The 17756-nt window shown below is 27.4% G+C and overlaps 1 protein-coding gene across 1 annotated transcript; it reads left to right on the forward strand.

The window, feature by feature from the left end:
• The first annotated feature begins 488 nt into the window (after positions 1-488).
• Positions 489-16725, forward strand: LOC108764140 (sodium channel protein Nach). The gene is made up of 10 exons (XM_018512212.1): positions 489-556; positions 1105-1168; positions 4004-4190; positions 4717-4862; positions 7011-7143; positions 10133-10433; positions 14008-14061; positions 14230-14395; positions 14492-14598; positions 16469-16725. The coding sequence occupies exons 1-10, from the start codon at positions 490-492 to the stop codon at positions 16723-16725; spliced, it is 1482 nt and encodes a 493-aa protein (XP_018367714.1). The 5' UTR covers position 489.
• Positions 16726-17756: the final 1031 nt, after the last annotated feature.

Consider the following 17756-nt stretch of genomic DNA (forward strand, 5'->3'; position numbering starts at 1 on the left):
AGGAGAAAAAAGAAAACGGAAAAAAATGTAATTCCATAAAATGCTGGAGTCACGTCGCGATATGGCGTCGCCAGTTGATTTAATGTACCGTTACGTGTGACGTTAATAGCGCGGTGCGAATTCGGTAATGAGCGTGTCGTGGTAAGAACAGGAACAAATTGTTGCTCGATATGTCGCTTGACTTACAACACGTAAATCCATATTTTTGCTTTACGTCTTTAATATTGTTGCTTTTGGACTTTTAAATGTAGAAATAAAAAAATGTAAATAAAATAAATGAAAGTTTAAATAAGTAAAATAAGCGAATAGGATAAATAAAGTAAGTAAATAAAATATAATAATTGCTTTAACCAAATAATGATATTTTTGCATACACACTTGCCGTGCAAAATAATTAAATATATATTTTTCAGAATTTTGTGGATTATTATACATTACACAATTATATCTTTTCTGGTGTTTATGGTTTATATTTCCTATTATGAATTTATGACAACACCTTTAGTAACTTCCACGGAGACAGATGATTATAAAACGACCCTTTTATCTTTTCCAGGTAAGATAAAGATTTCCTAAAATTTATATGTGTGCATGCAATTTATTTATATAAAGATTTACTTAATTTTTGATAGTATAGTCAGTATAGTGTAAAATAAAAAATTTATTTTTGTATCTGTTTTGTTATTTAAAACTTTTATGATAAATTTCAAACTAGGATTATTTATATCGTGACAGATAAACATTTTTTTTGGAAGGAATCAATTGTAATAATTACGAAAACTAAATTTATATATTCAAGTAAAGGAGCTATAATATCTCAATTATAAATATTAAAATTAAATTGGAAATAGAATTGTAAAATATAAAAGATATAAATATAATAAATGATATTTTGTTTTTTATAAATATAAAGAACAGAATATTATATAATATTTTATATTTTTAATTTATAATATTTTATAATATTTTAGATTCTTACTATTAAAGAGTTTTTATACTTTAAAGTAATTTTCTCTTTTTTAGTGATGATTTTTTATTTTTTCTTTTCTCTTTTTTTTTTATTTTATGACATTGCTCAAAAGCGTACGCTTCGATAATTTTTAGCAATCGCCATCTGCTCCGTTAACAGGATAAGTCGGCAATCCGCAACGGAACTGGCGACCAATATGTGAGTTCGATTTGTATATTAAATAAACATAAACTATATTCACGTATTGTATATTAAACAAATGCATATGCGTGTGCATGAACGATGGCGAGGTGCTGATACATACGTGGATCCTCTGCAGCATTTTGAATGCTTGTGGATGTGATTTCGTTTTATATCAAACTGCACCAATTGCACAATCGGTCGGGATCGTTCGAAGTATCGTTGGCTGTTTAACGCGTATTATTCTACGAATTTTCTCTGCCCACGCTGAAACGGTCACTACATTGACCAGCGTAAATTGAAAATATTCGCAAATATTATTGGCTTGATCGCATAATCTACTTCTACAGTATGTTGATAATAAAGCGGCAGTGCAAATATTTGACAATGCTATCGGTGTTATTATTATATTATGTATAATTATTAATTTGTCTAGAGATATGAGAAAGTTACTTTCTAAAAGTAATCAGTTACTGTTTACCAAGTCAAAAAAATAAATTATCGTTATTTAAAAAGTAACACAGTTACTTTTTTCGATACTACAATATAATGATATCGTTACTGTCTAACGAGAGTTACAGAATAGAGGTCTAAAGTTTGTACTGCCATCGTCGTAAGGATTGATAGATATTAAAAAGTAACGTATCCATACTTCTCTTAAGTAACAGTAACGTTATTTTTTTATAAAAAGTAACGATATAATAATTATTTTCAGAAAGTAACGTTATCAACTCTGATAACAGACAATTTATAAAAGTATTCTAAATAAATAAATATATATATATATATATATATAGAGAGAGAGAGAGAGAGAGAGAGAGAGAGAGAGAGAGAGAGAGAGAGAGAGAGAGAGGACGAGTGACAAATGATACGTATCTATTGTTGATAGATACGAATCTATGATTGAGAATAGGTTTACTAACCATAGTGGTATTTCCATTGACCAGAGAATAGAGTTAACTCGCCGCAATTGATACGATATATACGCGAAGCTTAATCGACCGGTCAACGCATTGAATCCTACTTCGCTTTTTACGACGTTCCGAGTCAACTGGCACGCCGATTATCATTAATTCGGTATCGCGCACTCTCTTCGGACGCAACGAGAACGGATCGATCCATTGCGCATTGATGGAGAGCGTAGAATCAGTGGTTACAGCTCATTTAATAGGGTGTTAATATCCTAAAATCGCGAACCGTTTGGTGCGACGCTACCTTATAGCCACTCGCGAACTTTTGACTCTGTTAATGGAAGAGACGTTTCCGGAATTGTTGATTTGGAACAAGAAGCTTCAAAGTTTCATAGCTTCAACACAAAGTTTCACCCCGCTTGCACATTGATTAATGTCATAATTTTTTATCAAGCTAATATCATAAAAGCGTGTTTTCGATTATAGATTTCGATTAAACACTTATAGATGCATGTATATTCATAGAAATACCTAATACACACACTTTGGCACTATCGACCATTTATATACACAATACTATATTATACATAATTTTACATACCTATGTATAAATTTCTACATAAACTAATTTCGTGCTGTGAGTTCTTTCTTATTTTAATATTAAATAATTAAATGTGGAGATGTTTAAGTGAAAAGCAAATTGATCGAAATTTAATAAGAACTTCAAAATTTTATTTTATTCATTTTCAAAATAAAAAGAGAAAAAAGAGAAATAATATAGGAACATTTTATAATAAAAGATTTGCATCTAAAATTTTACATAAATTGTCGTACAATTCAAATTTATTTTTACAAGCTAAATTGTAATTCTATAACTCTCTATGTACAAAATATGTACTAAATTGATGTTTAGAAAATTATTTGTGTTGATTTGTACATTTTATTCTCAAACGCATATTTAAATATGTGTATGATGCTACTATAGATATTACTTTAAAATTATTATATATATATATATATATATATAACAAATTATGCACTTACATATATAACAGACAAATAGATTATCATGTACAGTAGAGACTAAAAAAATGCGTAATTTGAATTTTTTTTAATCATATTTTCCTGATGGTTGCTTAAAAAAATCTCTTTTAATTTGAATTAAATTAATTACACGTACAATAACACATGTAATATAAGTTGATAATAATATACTGAAAACATAAGAAGAATTATTATATTCTTTTGTAAAAAAAAATACAAAGAAATATATATCAGTTTTGAACAATTAATGGCTATATGTATATTTTTAATATACATATAGTCTACTTTTATCTAACTAATAAAGGATATCGATGCTGTTTTTAGATATTATTATTAAAAATGAACACATAATCTACAATCTACATACACTAAAAAGATTTAATTGTGAAAGACAATGAAAGAAATTATTATATAATAAAAATTGTTTTTTTCGAAAATTATATATTTTACTAATTTTTTTATTTATGCCTATATAGAGAATTAAATCAATGAAAATAATTAGAATATAAAAATACATTTTTTTATTAATATTTGTTAGTCGAGCCATTGCTAGTTTTAAAAGCATTACATCTGTGCCGTATATCGTCAACCAATTTATCCATCACACAGAGTGAAAAATTAATTATCAATTTTGAACATATCACTTTTCTCATTACAGAGACCAGTTTATTGAACTTTATATTATGAACATTGTTTTAAAATATTTTCAATATAATATCAGTATAATGCATATACCATAACGTATCACAAAATCTATTATGTAGTTGAACAATATGTGATCAAAAGAAAATTGCGCATCTTTTTTGCTCACTATTGTGTATTAAAGATATTCTTGAGAAATATATATTATGTATGATGGCTTTTATTAAAATATTTACTACATTTTTTTAAAAACCAGTTCTAAAGCAAATATCACAAACCATACAGTTGATGAAATTCTCAACTTAATAATGCGGCTGGGCAATCTCTACATTTCTAATTTTGACACTCTCGGTTTGATGGATAATAATCATGATGTGGAATTAGATAAACTTTTAACAACTTATTATAACGGGACTTACGATGTCACTGAAATAATGAAAACTGTACGTATGCAAATTCAATCAACAAAATGTTTCAAATATGTGGTACACTAGAGTTTTACTTACGCACTTTTATTAGACTTTTCTTATATACATATCTATATGTTGATATACGTACAAAATCTTTTTAATTGTGTAATAATTAGATAATTGTAATGGTAAATTGTTTAATTTTTATTGTTTAGTTTAATAATGGAAGTTTAAAATTCAAGTTCGTCTAATTTTAAAATTTCTTCATAATCCCGTTACTATTACACCGATTTTTTTATGAATCCTCCCTGCTTAAATTTATCTCCCTAACTTTCAGTTCTCTGATAATTCTAGCAAACAGAAATCATTTATAGGCAGGCACTTTATTTTTTTGGTGGTGTAGATACTTTAAACACAAGGTTTCCTTAGAAGATCAATATATATTATGATCAATATAAAATATTATTTGCACGGTACTTTTTGCATGTCGACCTCCGTTGTTATCGCTCAGAAAATTGTAGCAATTTACGACAACACGTCGCGTATTTGCATTTTCCAGCTGACTCCGCAATGTTCGATGATACTATTGAAATGTAAGCTGCATGGAAAGTTTACAAATTGTTCGACACTTTTTAAGTTTCGCAAGACGCCGGACGGATACTGTTGCACCTTCAATTACGTGCGCGAAAGCGACGACATTCCCGAGTAAGTATCCCGTGCTTTTAAAACGTATTTCCAGGAAGCATACAACATGCAGTAGTTTAACCATTTATTTAATTAGTTTATCTATGCTCAGGTAGTGCAGTGGCATTTCAGAATGTAAATAAAACATATTCCCAAAAGCTATCATTAAGTATGACATAAAAATGTTCTATTATTTGTACAAAGTTGTTCTATTTATCATTGTTTTATTTTACTATTAGTAATAATGAAATCTTCTTACGGACTCTCCCAAATTTGTCAACAAAAAATTCAAAAAAACAGGACGAACGAGAGTCAGCGTGGTATTAAACTTAATTCCTGCCGTTTTTCGTCTCAAAAATTGATTTGTTTCGAAGGGAAATACTTTAATCAAAGTATTATTAATAAAGTATTATTAATTAGCAATAAAGTAAAAAATGGAGGAAATTACTTTGATTAAAGTATTCACTCATCTTCCCTTCGAAACAAATCAAATTTGGAGACGAAAAACGGCAGGAATTAAGTTTAACACCTAATAGTTCGAGGGGGTAACCACTTAATGTAATCGTGGGACAGAATTCTCGAAATCATTATAAAATTTATATAAAATCTCTATGTATAATCCGATAATTACATATGCAACCACAAGAAATCATTGTATAATATTAAATAAAATCGTATATTTTACCAAATTACTTCATAGTGGTAAAAAAAATTATTTGTAATCAAATGAAATCATGTAATCTGTGGGACAATATTTCAGCTAGTGGTTACCCCCTCGTGGTAGTTAATACGCAATCTTAAATCTTTAATCCAGAAAATAGAATCTTTATTCCAAAAAATAATAGTACGTTTCAGTTCACTTTAGAACCATCCTCAGCAATAGAATTTCAAAATATCAATCCTTTTATGTTCAAGAAAAATCACCATCAGATTAACAGATTTGATGTTGTCCTAAAACATAGAAGGAATTCGTCTCGACATTAGATCAAACCAATCACAATTTATATTCACTAAAGTGTATCAATATGTATTTTTTAACTTGATACTCTTTAGATTCTATTTTCTGGGTTAAAGACTTAAGATTGCGTATTAACTACCACGCTGACTCTCGTTCGCCCTGTTTTTTTTGGATTTCTTGTTGTTTTATTTTACTATATTTCATCATTACTGTTTAACGATATGAAATAAATGTATATATATTTTTTAAATTAATTATTTTAAATATGTTTTAATCATATACTTGAAAGAGTGGCTAAATGCTAAATTGATAGAAATTGATTCATAGCACAAACTGCATTGCTAAATTGTCCATAATGCTTGTTGATTAGAATATTATTGTTGAATCATGATGTTTATTGATTAGAAATTGTCATTAAATCATATTGTTTGTTGATTAGATCGCAGTATATTAATTATGTCGCAGGAAAATACCATTTGCTTTGACTTTTTGTATATATGCTGCGCGACAAAGATTAACTACTGCAATTTGAAAAAGCAATTCTTCATATAAAACAATTTATGAATATTTTTTTATTAGATTATTAATATGTGAATAAGTTGTTTTAACGGATGTTTAAATTATGCTAGAAATCAATTTTTAAACATAGAAAAACTTATTTAAATCAATAAAACGCAAGTTCTTTATCTGTTTATATTCATAAAATATGTACTTTTGGCAATGTACTACATTAATTTTTAATAATTAATAAAATAATTATTATGTTTTGATATTGAAAGAATTATCTTTTATGTCAACTTGACATTTACAATGTTCAGTTTTAAAGCATATGGTAACGGTATTCCCTTTATACAAATTATGTTTTACTAATCTGTTAATGCATCAAGAGATACACATATGTATTATACATATTCATATTTGATAGTAAAACATAGCTCCGTATTTTAATTAGAAATTAATATCAGTGTATCAATATTACGTTATATAATTTATGCGGAAAAAAAATTTACATATTTTAATTGTAATTTTTCATAATGATCACAATAATCTATAATAATACACCGAATAGTGTTAAATGTAAATCAGTTTAAAACATCATAAAGAATATTGATTTCTTAGTTTAGAAATATAATACTAAATATAATGTTAACGCTGAATACAATGTCATCATAGTTTTTAAAAAATTAATGACAGTAATTACATCTTAACAGACAGAACGATGTGACTGAGCTAAGTGAGCCGGAGCAAGTGTCGGATCTCGGAATAGAACGTGGTCTAACGGTTGTTATGGATCCACTTTTAGATGACTATTTCTATTCAATATTGCCCATTAAGGGTTGGAAGGCAAGTGGAAACGACATTACGTGCTATTTTAATTAATTGAGAAAGCAAAACAGTGCTCTCTAATATTCCGCATTCTTGAGAACACCTTACATTTCGGAGCTAAAATTAAATCTGCCATCAAGGAAAAACTATTTATCGCTCATGCAAAATTAAAATCTGGAAAATACTTCTTTTTTTTAATTAATTAAAAAACAGCATTGTTCAACCTAGATTCTGAGAAACTTGATAATACATAATTACATAGAGTGTTCCTAGAATGTTTCGCTTAACTTCGTCAGCGTGTCTTGATTATTAAGGTAATGATAAAAGTTTGAATGAATATAAAGAACTTTTGTTATTTAAAATTGTTGTAAAAAAGGAATTGCGTAATTAAGAGGATTTTATGGAAATAATTAACAATCTCAATTAAATCATAGTAACTTAATTTAATTCTTCAAAACCTTGTTATATCAAAAGCAACTATGTAGAATAAATTACTTCAGATGCGTCAATAATTGTAAAATTTTACTCCGGATATTTGCAAAAAATTATTAATATTTTTGATGAACGTTATTATTTTATAAATAAAGAAAATACCGCGGTAAGAATTCACTGGTTGGTACGTAAAATTCTAATCTAACATATAATTTAGAAAACGTCTTGCATGAGAATTGCCTGGAAATATCTCCGTCCCGCGAAAACGGGTCATATTCGACTCGTAACGAGTTGTTACCACGAGTGCTGAATATGAAAAGGGGCTAATCGAGCGAAATGAAGATTTATTCTTGCAATGCTTTACGATGCTAAAGTAGCGTTAACGCTCGATTCTATATAGTGCAAAGTATCACGAAATATGTATTCAAATGTATTTAAAACACAGACAATTAAGAAGTTATATCATGTTGGTTATTGATGATAAATGTTTACTAGAGTTTATTAGTTTTTAATACATCAACCAAAATTGTTATTATTACTACATTTATTATAAAATAATACATTGTTGTTTTTTTATTTATTAATTTTTGAACATGATGAAAACAAAGAGCAAAATTATCTTTATTACAGTTATTAAAATTTTAATTGAGATGGTTTAATTCACAAATTAAGAAAAAAAGTATAAAATTATATAAAAATAAAGAGATTTAAAATTTTTCAAGAAACTTTATATAAAAAAACACTGATGAAAAAGATTGAGAGAACAAAAGATAAAGAACTTACCTTACATATTATTTATAGCATAAACATAAATCTTCTAATCTTGTTTTGTGGTAAACTGATTTCTTAATTATTTCCTAAGCTATAATGCAAGCTATAATAATTATTGAAATTACTTAAAAAATACAATTTCACGTATAATGTATTTGAACTATATGTGTTCACATATCAAATGTATTGTTGCGACAAGATAATCGGTAGCTGCCTCATGCTGTGAACTTTTTCCACGCTTACCGTGCCATTACAAGCCACCTGTGCTTCATTCGCGCATAGTGCACGGTGATAAAAAGCTTGTGAAAGTCATTAGCGGTGCGATATAATCGCGCGTTTTCTTCACTTCGCCATATTTGCAGTGCAGTGTGTACTTTAGGCTGTAGCAACTAGCACTTACGGAGAACCCGTGTTCTGTAAAAACGTGCTGGAAGATTCTGTTCTTTTGTTGAAATATTTTTATCGCATACTTTTAGATACATTGCAAGATTAATCAAACTTCTTAAAGAAATGTACATTATGTACAATAAAAGTAATTATTATATATTTATACATTGAATAAGTTATAAAGAATTATTTGTTATTAATTTCAAATTGATATTAGACAGTTTTTGTATAAAAAGATCCAAACATTTGTATGTTGAAACTAAAGGTATATGTCTTACTTTATAAAATAAATCATATAATTGTTAATTTATTAATTATTATTTAATTACTGTAATATGTACATATAGCTTAATAGAATTATCTTATACAAATACGTTTTTATATTTATCAGATGGCAAATGCTTGATACCTTTTTAATTGCTATTTTGTTATATTTAATATTTTAGAACTAAAATAAACTCCAAAATTTATAAAAAATTTGTATAAAAGAATTTCTGTAAAATATATATATCTGTTGAATAAAACATCTTGAAAATTTTATTAGAAAATATCCAAAGTCTCTTTGCTTTAAAATAATAAAAATCAGCTATTTTTTTATATAAATAAATAAATTGATTTATTAAGAAGAATTATTTGATATCAGTTTTATTTCTGTACTTTGATGAAACATCGGGAATCATCGGGAATTTCTGTACTTTGATAAAACATGCTTGGTTGATAAAAATATAGTAGATATAACATGCATACACACACACACGTATAGAGCATAGTTGGAATATGGTATTCCAGGTAAATGTTAGCCGCGTCGTAATTAACTTGTGGAAACAGACCAGCGCATTACACAAATTACGATGTCTCTTTTTGCAATGCAGCATAAAAAAACATGTATTACATGTGATGCTAAAAAACCATGAGTTTCGAATGAACTCGAGTCAAGCAAAAAAAATATATCGCAAATGTTTGGATCAACAGCGAATGTTTTATAAATTATATTTATATTAAATGTCCAGTTGTTAATGCAATCTGACTAACCAAAATAAATAATATCAAAACAAATATTACATAAGAAATCAGATATTCTTAAATATTTCATGATTAAATGCTATATAAAAATCGTTATTATCATGCTTTTTCAAATTTCCTATTTTGATACAAACTTCTTTAATCATCTATTTTATTAACCTACATATTTCTTTATAAAACAGTTTATTTGTAAAAAGAAGTGACATATATTTTTTGAAAATATCTTCAGCCTTAATTAATTATTATGTGAAAATAGTTTATTTAATTTTAATAATTAAATTAAATTTAAAGAAATTGTGTGTGTGTGTGTGTGTGTGTGTGTGGGTGTGTGTGTGTGTGTGTGTGTGTGTGTGTGAAAGAGGCAAAAGAGAACTAAACTTGTTTGAGTTTTTAGGTGATTGTATTCAACCCTACTGATTATCCAGATATGACCAGTGGTGGTGTCACAGAGGTACTCGCAATACCTTTTTCCGAAACCTTTCTGGACGTAATTGGAACGCTCTTTATCAGTAATCCAGGAATCGAGAATTTCCCCAGAAATAAACGTAACTGCATTTTCCCAGATGAGGGAAAGTTATTGTCTAGTATTACGATGTATACTTACAGTGATTGTATCGTCGATTGTAAGATTAATTTCATACAGAAGTCCTGCGGATGCAGACCATTCTTTTACCCACGTCACGACAAGAAAGATTGTTAGTAAAAACATATTATTAATTTTTATAATTTTTATGCTATTTTTATGCTGGTTTTTAAAAAAATTCTTGGGCTTACTATAAACATGCATAACTTGAAATTTGAGGCACTTAACACTTACGCATATTGTTATTTGCAGCTTGCGGATATGTATTTATTAATGATGAATTTGCTTTTAATTAATGATAAATTGATATAATATGTGTTTTTATTTTAGTCGTTTAATTTTTCAGTGTTTTATCTGCAAAATCATAAATTCTATTAATTTTAATTAAAAATTGCTTACTGTATTGATTTATAAAATTAAATAGAATATAAAATACTTAGCAGATGCAACTTATAAATACGAGAACCCTTTTTTAAAAATAAAATTCTTTTTCGACTATATTTATTTGCACGTTAAGGCAGTATTTGTTAAGAATTTCTGTTTCATGATGTAATTTTAAAAGAAGAATCGTTAAATAATAATGGTAGACGGATATTAAATCTTACAGCGATTATGATTTTATAATAAGAAGTTTTTAATTCATCGAGATTCCAAATTACATTTCATGATTTTGTGAAAGCTTTAACTGGCTTATAATTCTATTCAGCTTCGCAAATTAAAAATTTAACCGCGCTTGTTATTGCTTTATTTTCTAAATTATAATTCGTAAATAAAGTTATTTGTAAAATGTATGTTATCAAGTATTTTACTCAAATAAGAAAAATATAGTAAAATTAGCTATTTTAATTAACGAAAAAATATAAAAATTTTTATAAATTCTTATAAATAACTGAGAGTTTTCTGTCCATAAATTTTTTTTTAAATGTTTGGGCTAAATTTTTTTAAATATTAAAATATAATGTGTCAGATTTTACAAACAACTAAAAATTTAAAAATTCTCACATATATTAAGCTGTACATACGAGTGCATGATGAGGAATCCGTAGTTGAATGAAAGAGTATTAAATCTGAAACAATTCGTATATTCATTACTCTCTTCAGTGTGTCTCATTTATGTGTGGCTTGAGAGATTTATTAAGCTTACCTAATGACGCTCTTTAAAGTCAAGTGACAGGATATAATGATCGCTATAATAATAATGTTTTATTTATTTATTATACGGCCGGATTATTTTTGTATGATTGAAAGTCTCGATAAAATTGATATTAATTTCATTGATCTTGACAAATCGTATATACGAGCAACAAACGAATTTCGATGTTAATAGAACGAGCGGTAACATCGAACTTGTAAACCCTACACTCGCAACAGTGCGAACTACTTTTATTGGTGTTTCTTTGCAGTGCATCACAGTCTACCGAGGCTGACGATTCGACAATATTGCTAGCAATCTTCGGAACAAATAGTGATGCTTTCTTTTCGATTTTATTTTCTTCTCAAATTCTCCTTATAGAATTTAACTCTCTTATTTATTTTCTTTTGTTAATAGAAAAATGCGATTTACATGTTTTAGAAAATATGATAAAGGATAACATATTATTCAATTATTATTATTTGTTATTTGTTAATAGAATACGCTGATAAAACTATATTATAAATAATCATAAAAATCTAGACAAACATTACAGAGAGTTTTTGTTAACAAAAGTTTTTTAATGGAAAAGATTTAGTTTATGTTAGGTAAGTTAAAAAATATTTAATTAGTATTAATTTCTGTAGTATTACATTTTTTTTCATAATTAATGTTATAATAATATTGTTATTATGTCTATCATATTTTTAATAGTATTTTTAGATACGTAAAAGTATATAAATACAAAAATTAGTCAAAATTGCTAAAAGTCTTAAGTAATAATATAATAATTATTTTTGTTTTATATAGTAAAAGAAAAAAAGAAAATCAATAAAAGAAGAGAAATCAATTTGAACGAATAGTCAATACGATAACATCATAGACAACATATCTTCCGAAGCCAATAAGATTTCCATCAATTTCTTACATCCTTCTCACATCTCATTCACGCTTCGATTTTTCTACTTTTGTCGCGCAAGTTGAGATAAAACAAAAATGCATTAATATTAAATAAGAAAGCACGATAAAAATAGTTATTAAAAATATAATAATTAAAAATAAAGTTTTAAATCTAGTTCTATTAATTTACAAATTGATTGAAATACAAAATATAATAATTATTTTAATAATTTGAATTAAAAACGTAATGGCAGATTAAAAATAAAAGTGCATAATCAGGTATAATTAAATGGAATTCATATTGAGATATTAATCATAATAAAATAATGTTTGCGATAATTAAAAGAAACGTATAAGTCAAGATAAACGTGACTAATTTTATCAAATAAAATTTTATTACTTAAGACTATAGAGAGACAGATAAGATTTAAATAGACTATACAGTAAGGATCGTATCTTATTGGATAAATCGGGTTTCTCTAGACTCTGGTGAACTCTCTTACATCCCGGCGATTTCTTTCTTCTATCACGAAGTCGAGAGGCGTGGGCGGCAATCTGTAAAGGAACGTTGCGCGCCGCATTGCGAGGCGTACGCGTTCGCGAGCTTTCTAACGAGGCTTTACCACGGGTGGCTTAAAGCATTAAAGCGGATCGCGTGAAGCATCGCTCTGTAGGATTAACTTACTGTGGCCGGGGTTCTAGCGAAGAAGAGGAACTCGCTGAAAGCGGCGCCGCGCCGCATGCAACACCGAGTACTCCTCTCTCTCTCTCTGTTCTTTCGTTTTAAAGCCGTCTCGATTGCTCTTTTTCTCGCGCTCTATCGATAGCACAGGGCGTGCTTGGAGTCGTTTTTCTCGCGGCTGCCTTCTCCGTTCTCCATATTAATCAACAACACGTGCAACGACGACCGCGCTACCCTGCTCGACGTACTCTCCATCTTTCCTCATACTGCTCAAAATATGAACATTTTTTGCAAATTCTTATTTTTATATTTTTATTAAAAAATTGAAAGTAGATTTTGTAATAATTTTATCTGGTGGTTATGATATTACCCAGTATGATAAGTTTTTTGTTAGTTGTTTACAAGAAATAAAGAAATCCTTGGCAATATTGAACAACATGAGCAATCAATTTTTTAATTTTACTTGAAAATTATTTGTTGGAATAAATGAGTCCTAAACTGAAGCTGGAGTAATATTACAGATTAAATTGACAAGTAATTTAATGTTGAGGATGCTAATATACATGTTTACAACCCTGTAAATAATTTATTGCAACAAATATTACCTCAGCTGCAATTCAAACCCATATCTCTCCAATTCTGTGCCGGCGTCCTTCCAATTCGAGACGTGTGATAATATTTATTGCAATAACTAGAAAAAATTAAAAATTTTTTTTATAACGTAATATGTTTATAATATATACTGTAATACATATATATATATTTAGGAATAGAAAAATTATAATAAAATACAGCAATTCAATTAAGTTGTGAGAATTATCTGGATTTCTTAAAATTTATTTTACAAAAAAAGAACTTTACTTATGAAAATTTTATCCTTTTTTACAGATTAATTTTATAAATATTTTCTATTTATGTTTATTATGTTTTATGTGTAATATATATGTATTTATACTTTGTTATATATTTCAGATTCATGGCGTATTTGTAATAACTTGGACTTTGAATGCCTAGCTAAGCATAAATGTAAACATTATTACATTATTAATTTAAAAACAATTATGTTTTTACATAAACAATTTATAAACTTTAATATTTACATTATTTAAAACTTATTATTTAAATAAATTAATAATAATTATGATTACTTCATTTATACTCGATATATTGATTTCTATTTTCTTTATAAAATAGCCGATTGGTTAACGATTCTCCCTCACGAGGAAGAACACACCCATTTTGAAAAAGAAGTAAAGGGTTTACATTGTTACAATTGTTATGCTGCCTGTGAAGATATTAGTTACGATGTATTAAGTTGGACGACTGATATGACTCCTGGTAAATTCAATACTAACTTATTGTAAGTATATTTATATTTTTGTTAGTGTAAAATATAAAATTATTTTTGAAGATTCCTAGAAAAAGGTCCTAAAACTTTTTTGTTGCTTAATTTTAGACAGAATTACAATGTTACCGATGAAGGAATAGTACATGTATACTTTTCAAAGTACGGCACAGTCAGATTGAAGCAAGACATGTCTTTTTACTGGTATGATCTCGTAAGTAAGTACAGATTGTTAAGGAATTATACCAATTTATAAATGAGAGATTAAATTTAAATTCTTTAATTCCAACTTTTACATCTTTTTATCGGATTAAAGTTTTTAAAAAAGCCCATGAAGTGAACGCAATTTGTTTTGAATATAGAATCAATTATAGAAATAAGGTTCTTTTATTTAATACTCTTTTAACAAATTTTGTAATTATGAATATAATTATTTTACTTTGTTTTAAAAAAATGTTTTTTTCAATAATCAAATTTAAGATAAAAATGATAAAAATAATTTTGTAAAAACCGAATAAAATTGATAAATAGAGGGAGGATGTGTAAAAGACACAAACGATCCTGCTTAATCTGTCATAGAACTTATTATAATTAGTGTAAATATAATACTTTACAATTAGTGCCAAGACGTTACCACTTCTGATATATCTGATATCACTGCGTTCCATATCATATCAATATAATTAGATTTTTGAAGAAATGGCTCCTCCCGGTTTGCGATGTTTCCACCTTTAATATTTTTAATTAGTTGCACATTGCGGAAGGAAGTAAATTTGAAGAACTTTGCATTTAGTATAAAAACTGACGATGAGCAAATCTTTTCACAGTTGATACAAAACATATGAAAAAGATATCACATGATCAAAGCTAGAGTAGTGTGGAAGAGAAATTTTCTGTCCGCGTTCTTCTGTAGGATGCCCGAGGGTTTTCAAAAATGGAATTTTAATATCCGACTGTGTATCACGTTTCTCCACTCTAGTCTGGTTCTCGTGCAAAAAAAAAGGATAATACTTCTCACATAGCGCAATTTCTAGTTGCCGGTGCTTACTTTGCAAATAAATTGCTGAAAAGTGGAATATTTTCTGAGAAACATGGAAAAGTTTATTCGACATTCGACTTTTCATAATCCCGAAAATTTAAGAAAACAATTTTTAATATATAATTAATACGCATTAGGGAAAAAACAAATGTTTTAAATTTGATTATATAGATTATATGTGCATGCATATTTATTTATACCAATAAAATAAAATAATAAAAGTTTTATATAAAATAAATCTGTTTGAAAATTTTAGACATTTTATTTATATTAATTAAAAAATCTGTTATTGTGGAATTTGAACATAGTTTTCTATATATCTTATTTTGTATAAACTTTTTTGTTTTGTATATTTATTATTTATACATACTACAAAAATCAGAAAAAATGGTAATACTTCAAATGTGAGAGCAGATATGCACTTTTTTCAACACTAATTTAAATACAGTCATAAATTTTACATCTATCTAAATCTACGCAGGAGTCGTTATTTTTTTACATTAACTACTAATGGAAGCAATAATTCTATATTAATACAAAGATGGAACTTATTAAGTTTATATACCAGGCTAAAAGTTGGAAACACTTTTTAAAAATTGACTTTAGGGATTGTTTCAAATATCTATAAAACAATGTGTTTTTAACAATAATAATTCTTTAGGTCCAATAAATATTATTGACTCTAAAAAATTATTATAGGTATTTAAATAATTAATCCCAAAAATGTCAATTTTTAAAAAAATGTTTCCAAAATTGTGGCTTGGAATGTATATACGCGTGTGTTTGTATACGTACTTACGAATTAAGAAAAAAAAAAGCATTACGTATCCGATTTATAAAGCATTGATTAAAGAGTAGCAAGCCTGTATAAAGAAAAGAAAGTGACGGTGATATCGCTGGAAAAATCCCTCTCTTTTAGCTTAAATCGCCACTAATGCGCGTAATGCTTTTTTTAAGAATAAACACTGAAAACACGCGACAGTTTCATCAAATCATTTTATCTTCCCTTGCTATCAAAATGTCGTATCATAAAAACGATTGTTTTGCAGGTGATATCGGCGGTATATGTGGCGTCTTCATTGGCTTTAGTTTTATCACTATAGTGGAGCTTCTGTACTTCTTTGTGCTCATGTTTAGCGACTTGTTCTGTAAAAAATCGGCCTTGCAGAAAGATGATCATTGCAAGACTAAAATCCCATCAGAACAAACTCAAACCACAGGGGCAATATATTGGAACGAACTGCAACCGCGATCCTGGCATTCGGCGAAATACGGCAAATTCTCTACTAACAGAATCAGATATTGATTGACGGAGTTATTATGGAATCATTCAGGAAGATTTTCGATTGGAATAATTCCATTTTCGTCAGTTAATATTTGAAATTATTAAGAAGTATCTGATATCTACCTATCTACATATATATAAGTATCTATCTATAGATAAGTATCTATCTATCTATCTACATATCTATCTATCTATCTATCTATCTGTTATATCTGCATCTTAGGAGCAAACGGAAGGTCGATTCAGAACAAAGCCTTAGACAAAAATAATTGAAGAAGATTGTCACTGTTTATTTTATTATACATATCAATGATAAACTGATTTAGAAAAAGATTTATTATTACCTAAAAATGGAATCATAATAGAAAGTTCGTTAGTTGAATATTCACTTTTTCTATTGGAAAATAATTCTATAATAGCTTTAAAGATAAAAAAAAACCGGTTTAATATAAAATGTTAATTTTTATAAAATTATATATTGTATTAATTTAGCATTGATTAATTTTTATAAAATTATATATTGTATTAATTTAGCATTGATTCTATTTTATTATCGTAAAAGATTGTTACAAGAAGCAACAAGTAGTTTTTATTATATTATCATAAATTAATTACTATTTTGGTGATGTTTTAAGTTCTTTAAAAAAGTAGATCGATTTTACATACCTTAGGTCATTTTACATATTATCCTAAAAAGTCCCATAATACAACCTATGCAAAATTTTGGTTGTATTTCTGCATAATTAATATGCACGTGGAATTATCGAAAATCCATTAAAAGGTTCTTAAGCTTGATGCAAAATTTTAAGCCAGATTTTATGTATAATGGTGCATTATAAACGCGAATTTTAACACTTTGTGAATATAACATCGATTTTTATTGTACGAAAAATTATGATAGATTATTATTATTTACAACTATTTTACATGTGTGATTTTGGTAATCCAAGTATTATATATAACGTTTAGTTTCACTATATAGAACCATTGAGATAATTAATTACATAAATTGATGTAATTATTATGCATATCTTGGGAAAAACATTTGTATG

Source organism: Trachymyrmex cornetzi, unplaced genomic scaffold (genome assembly GCF_001594075.2).
Source record: "Trachymyrmex cornetzi isolate Tcor2-1 unplaced genomic scaffold, Tcor1.1 scaffold396, whole genome shotgun sequence".
NCBI lineage: Eukaryota > Metazoa > Arthropoda > Insecta > Hymenoptera > Formicidae > Trachymyrmex > Trachymyrmex cornetzi.

Bases quoted from the DNA above. Each gene is read 5' to 3' on its own strand.
- LOC108764140 (XM_018512212.1), top strand. From the start codon at position 490: ATGACAACACCTTTAGTAACTTCCACGGAGACAGATGATTATAAAACG. The intron at 1,169-4,003 runs GTGAGTTCGATT...TTTAAAAACCAG, and splicing joins ACGGAACTGGCGACCAATAT to TTCTAAAGCAAATATCACAA. The intron at 14,599-16,468 runs GTAAGTACAGAT...ATTGTTTTGCAG, and splicing joins TTACTGGTATGATCTCGTAA to GTGATATCGGCGGTATATGT.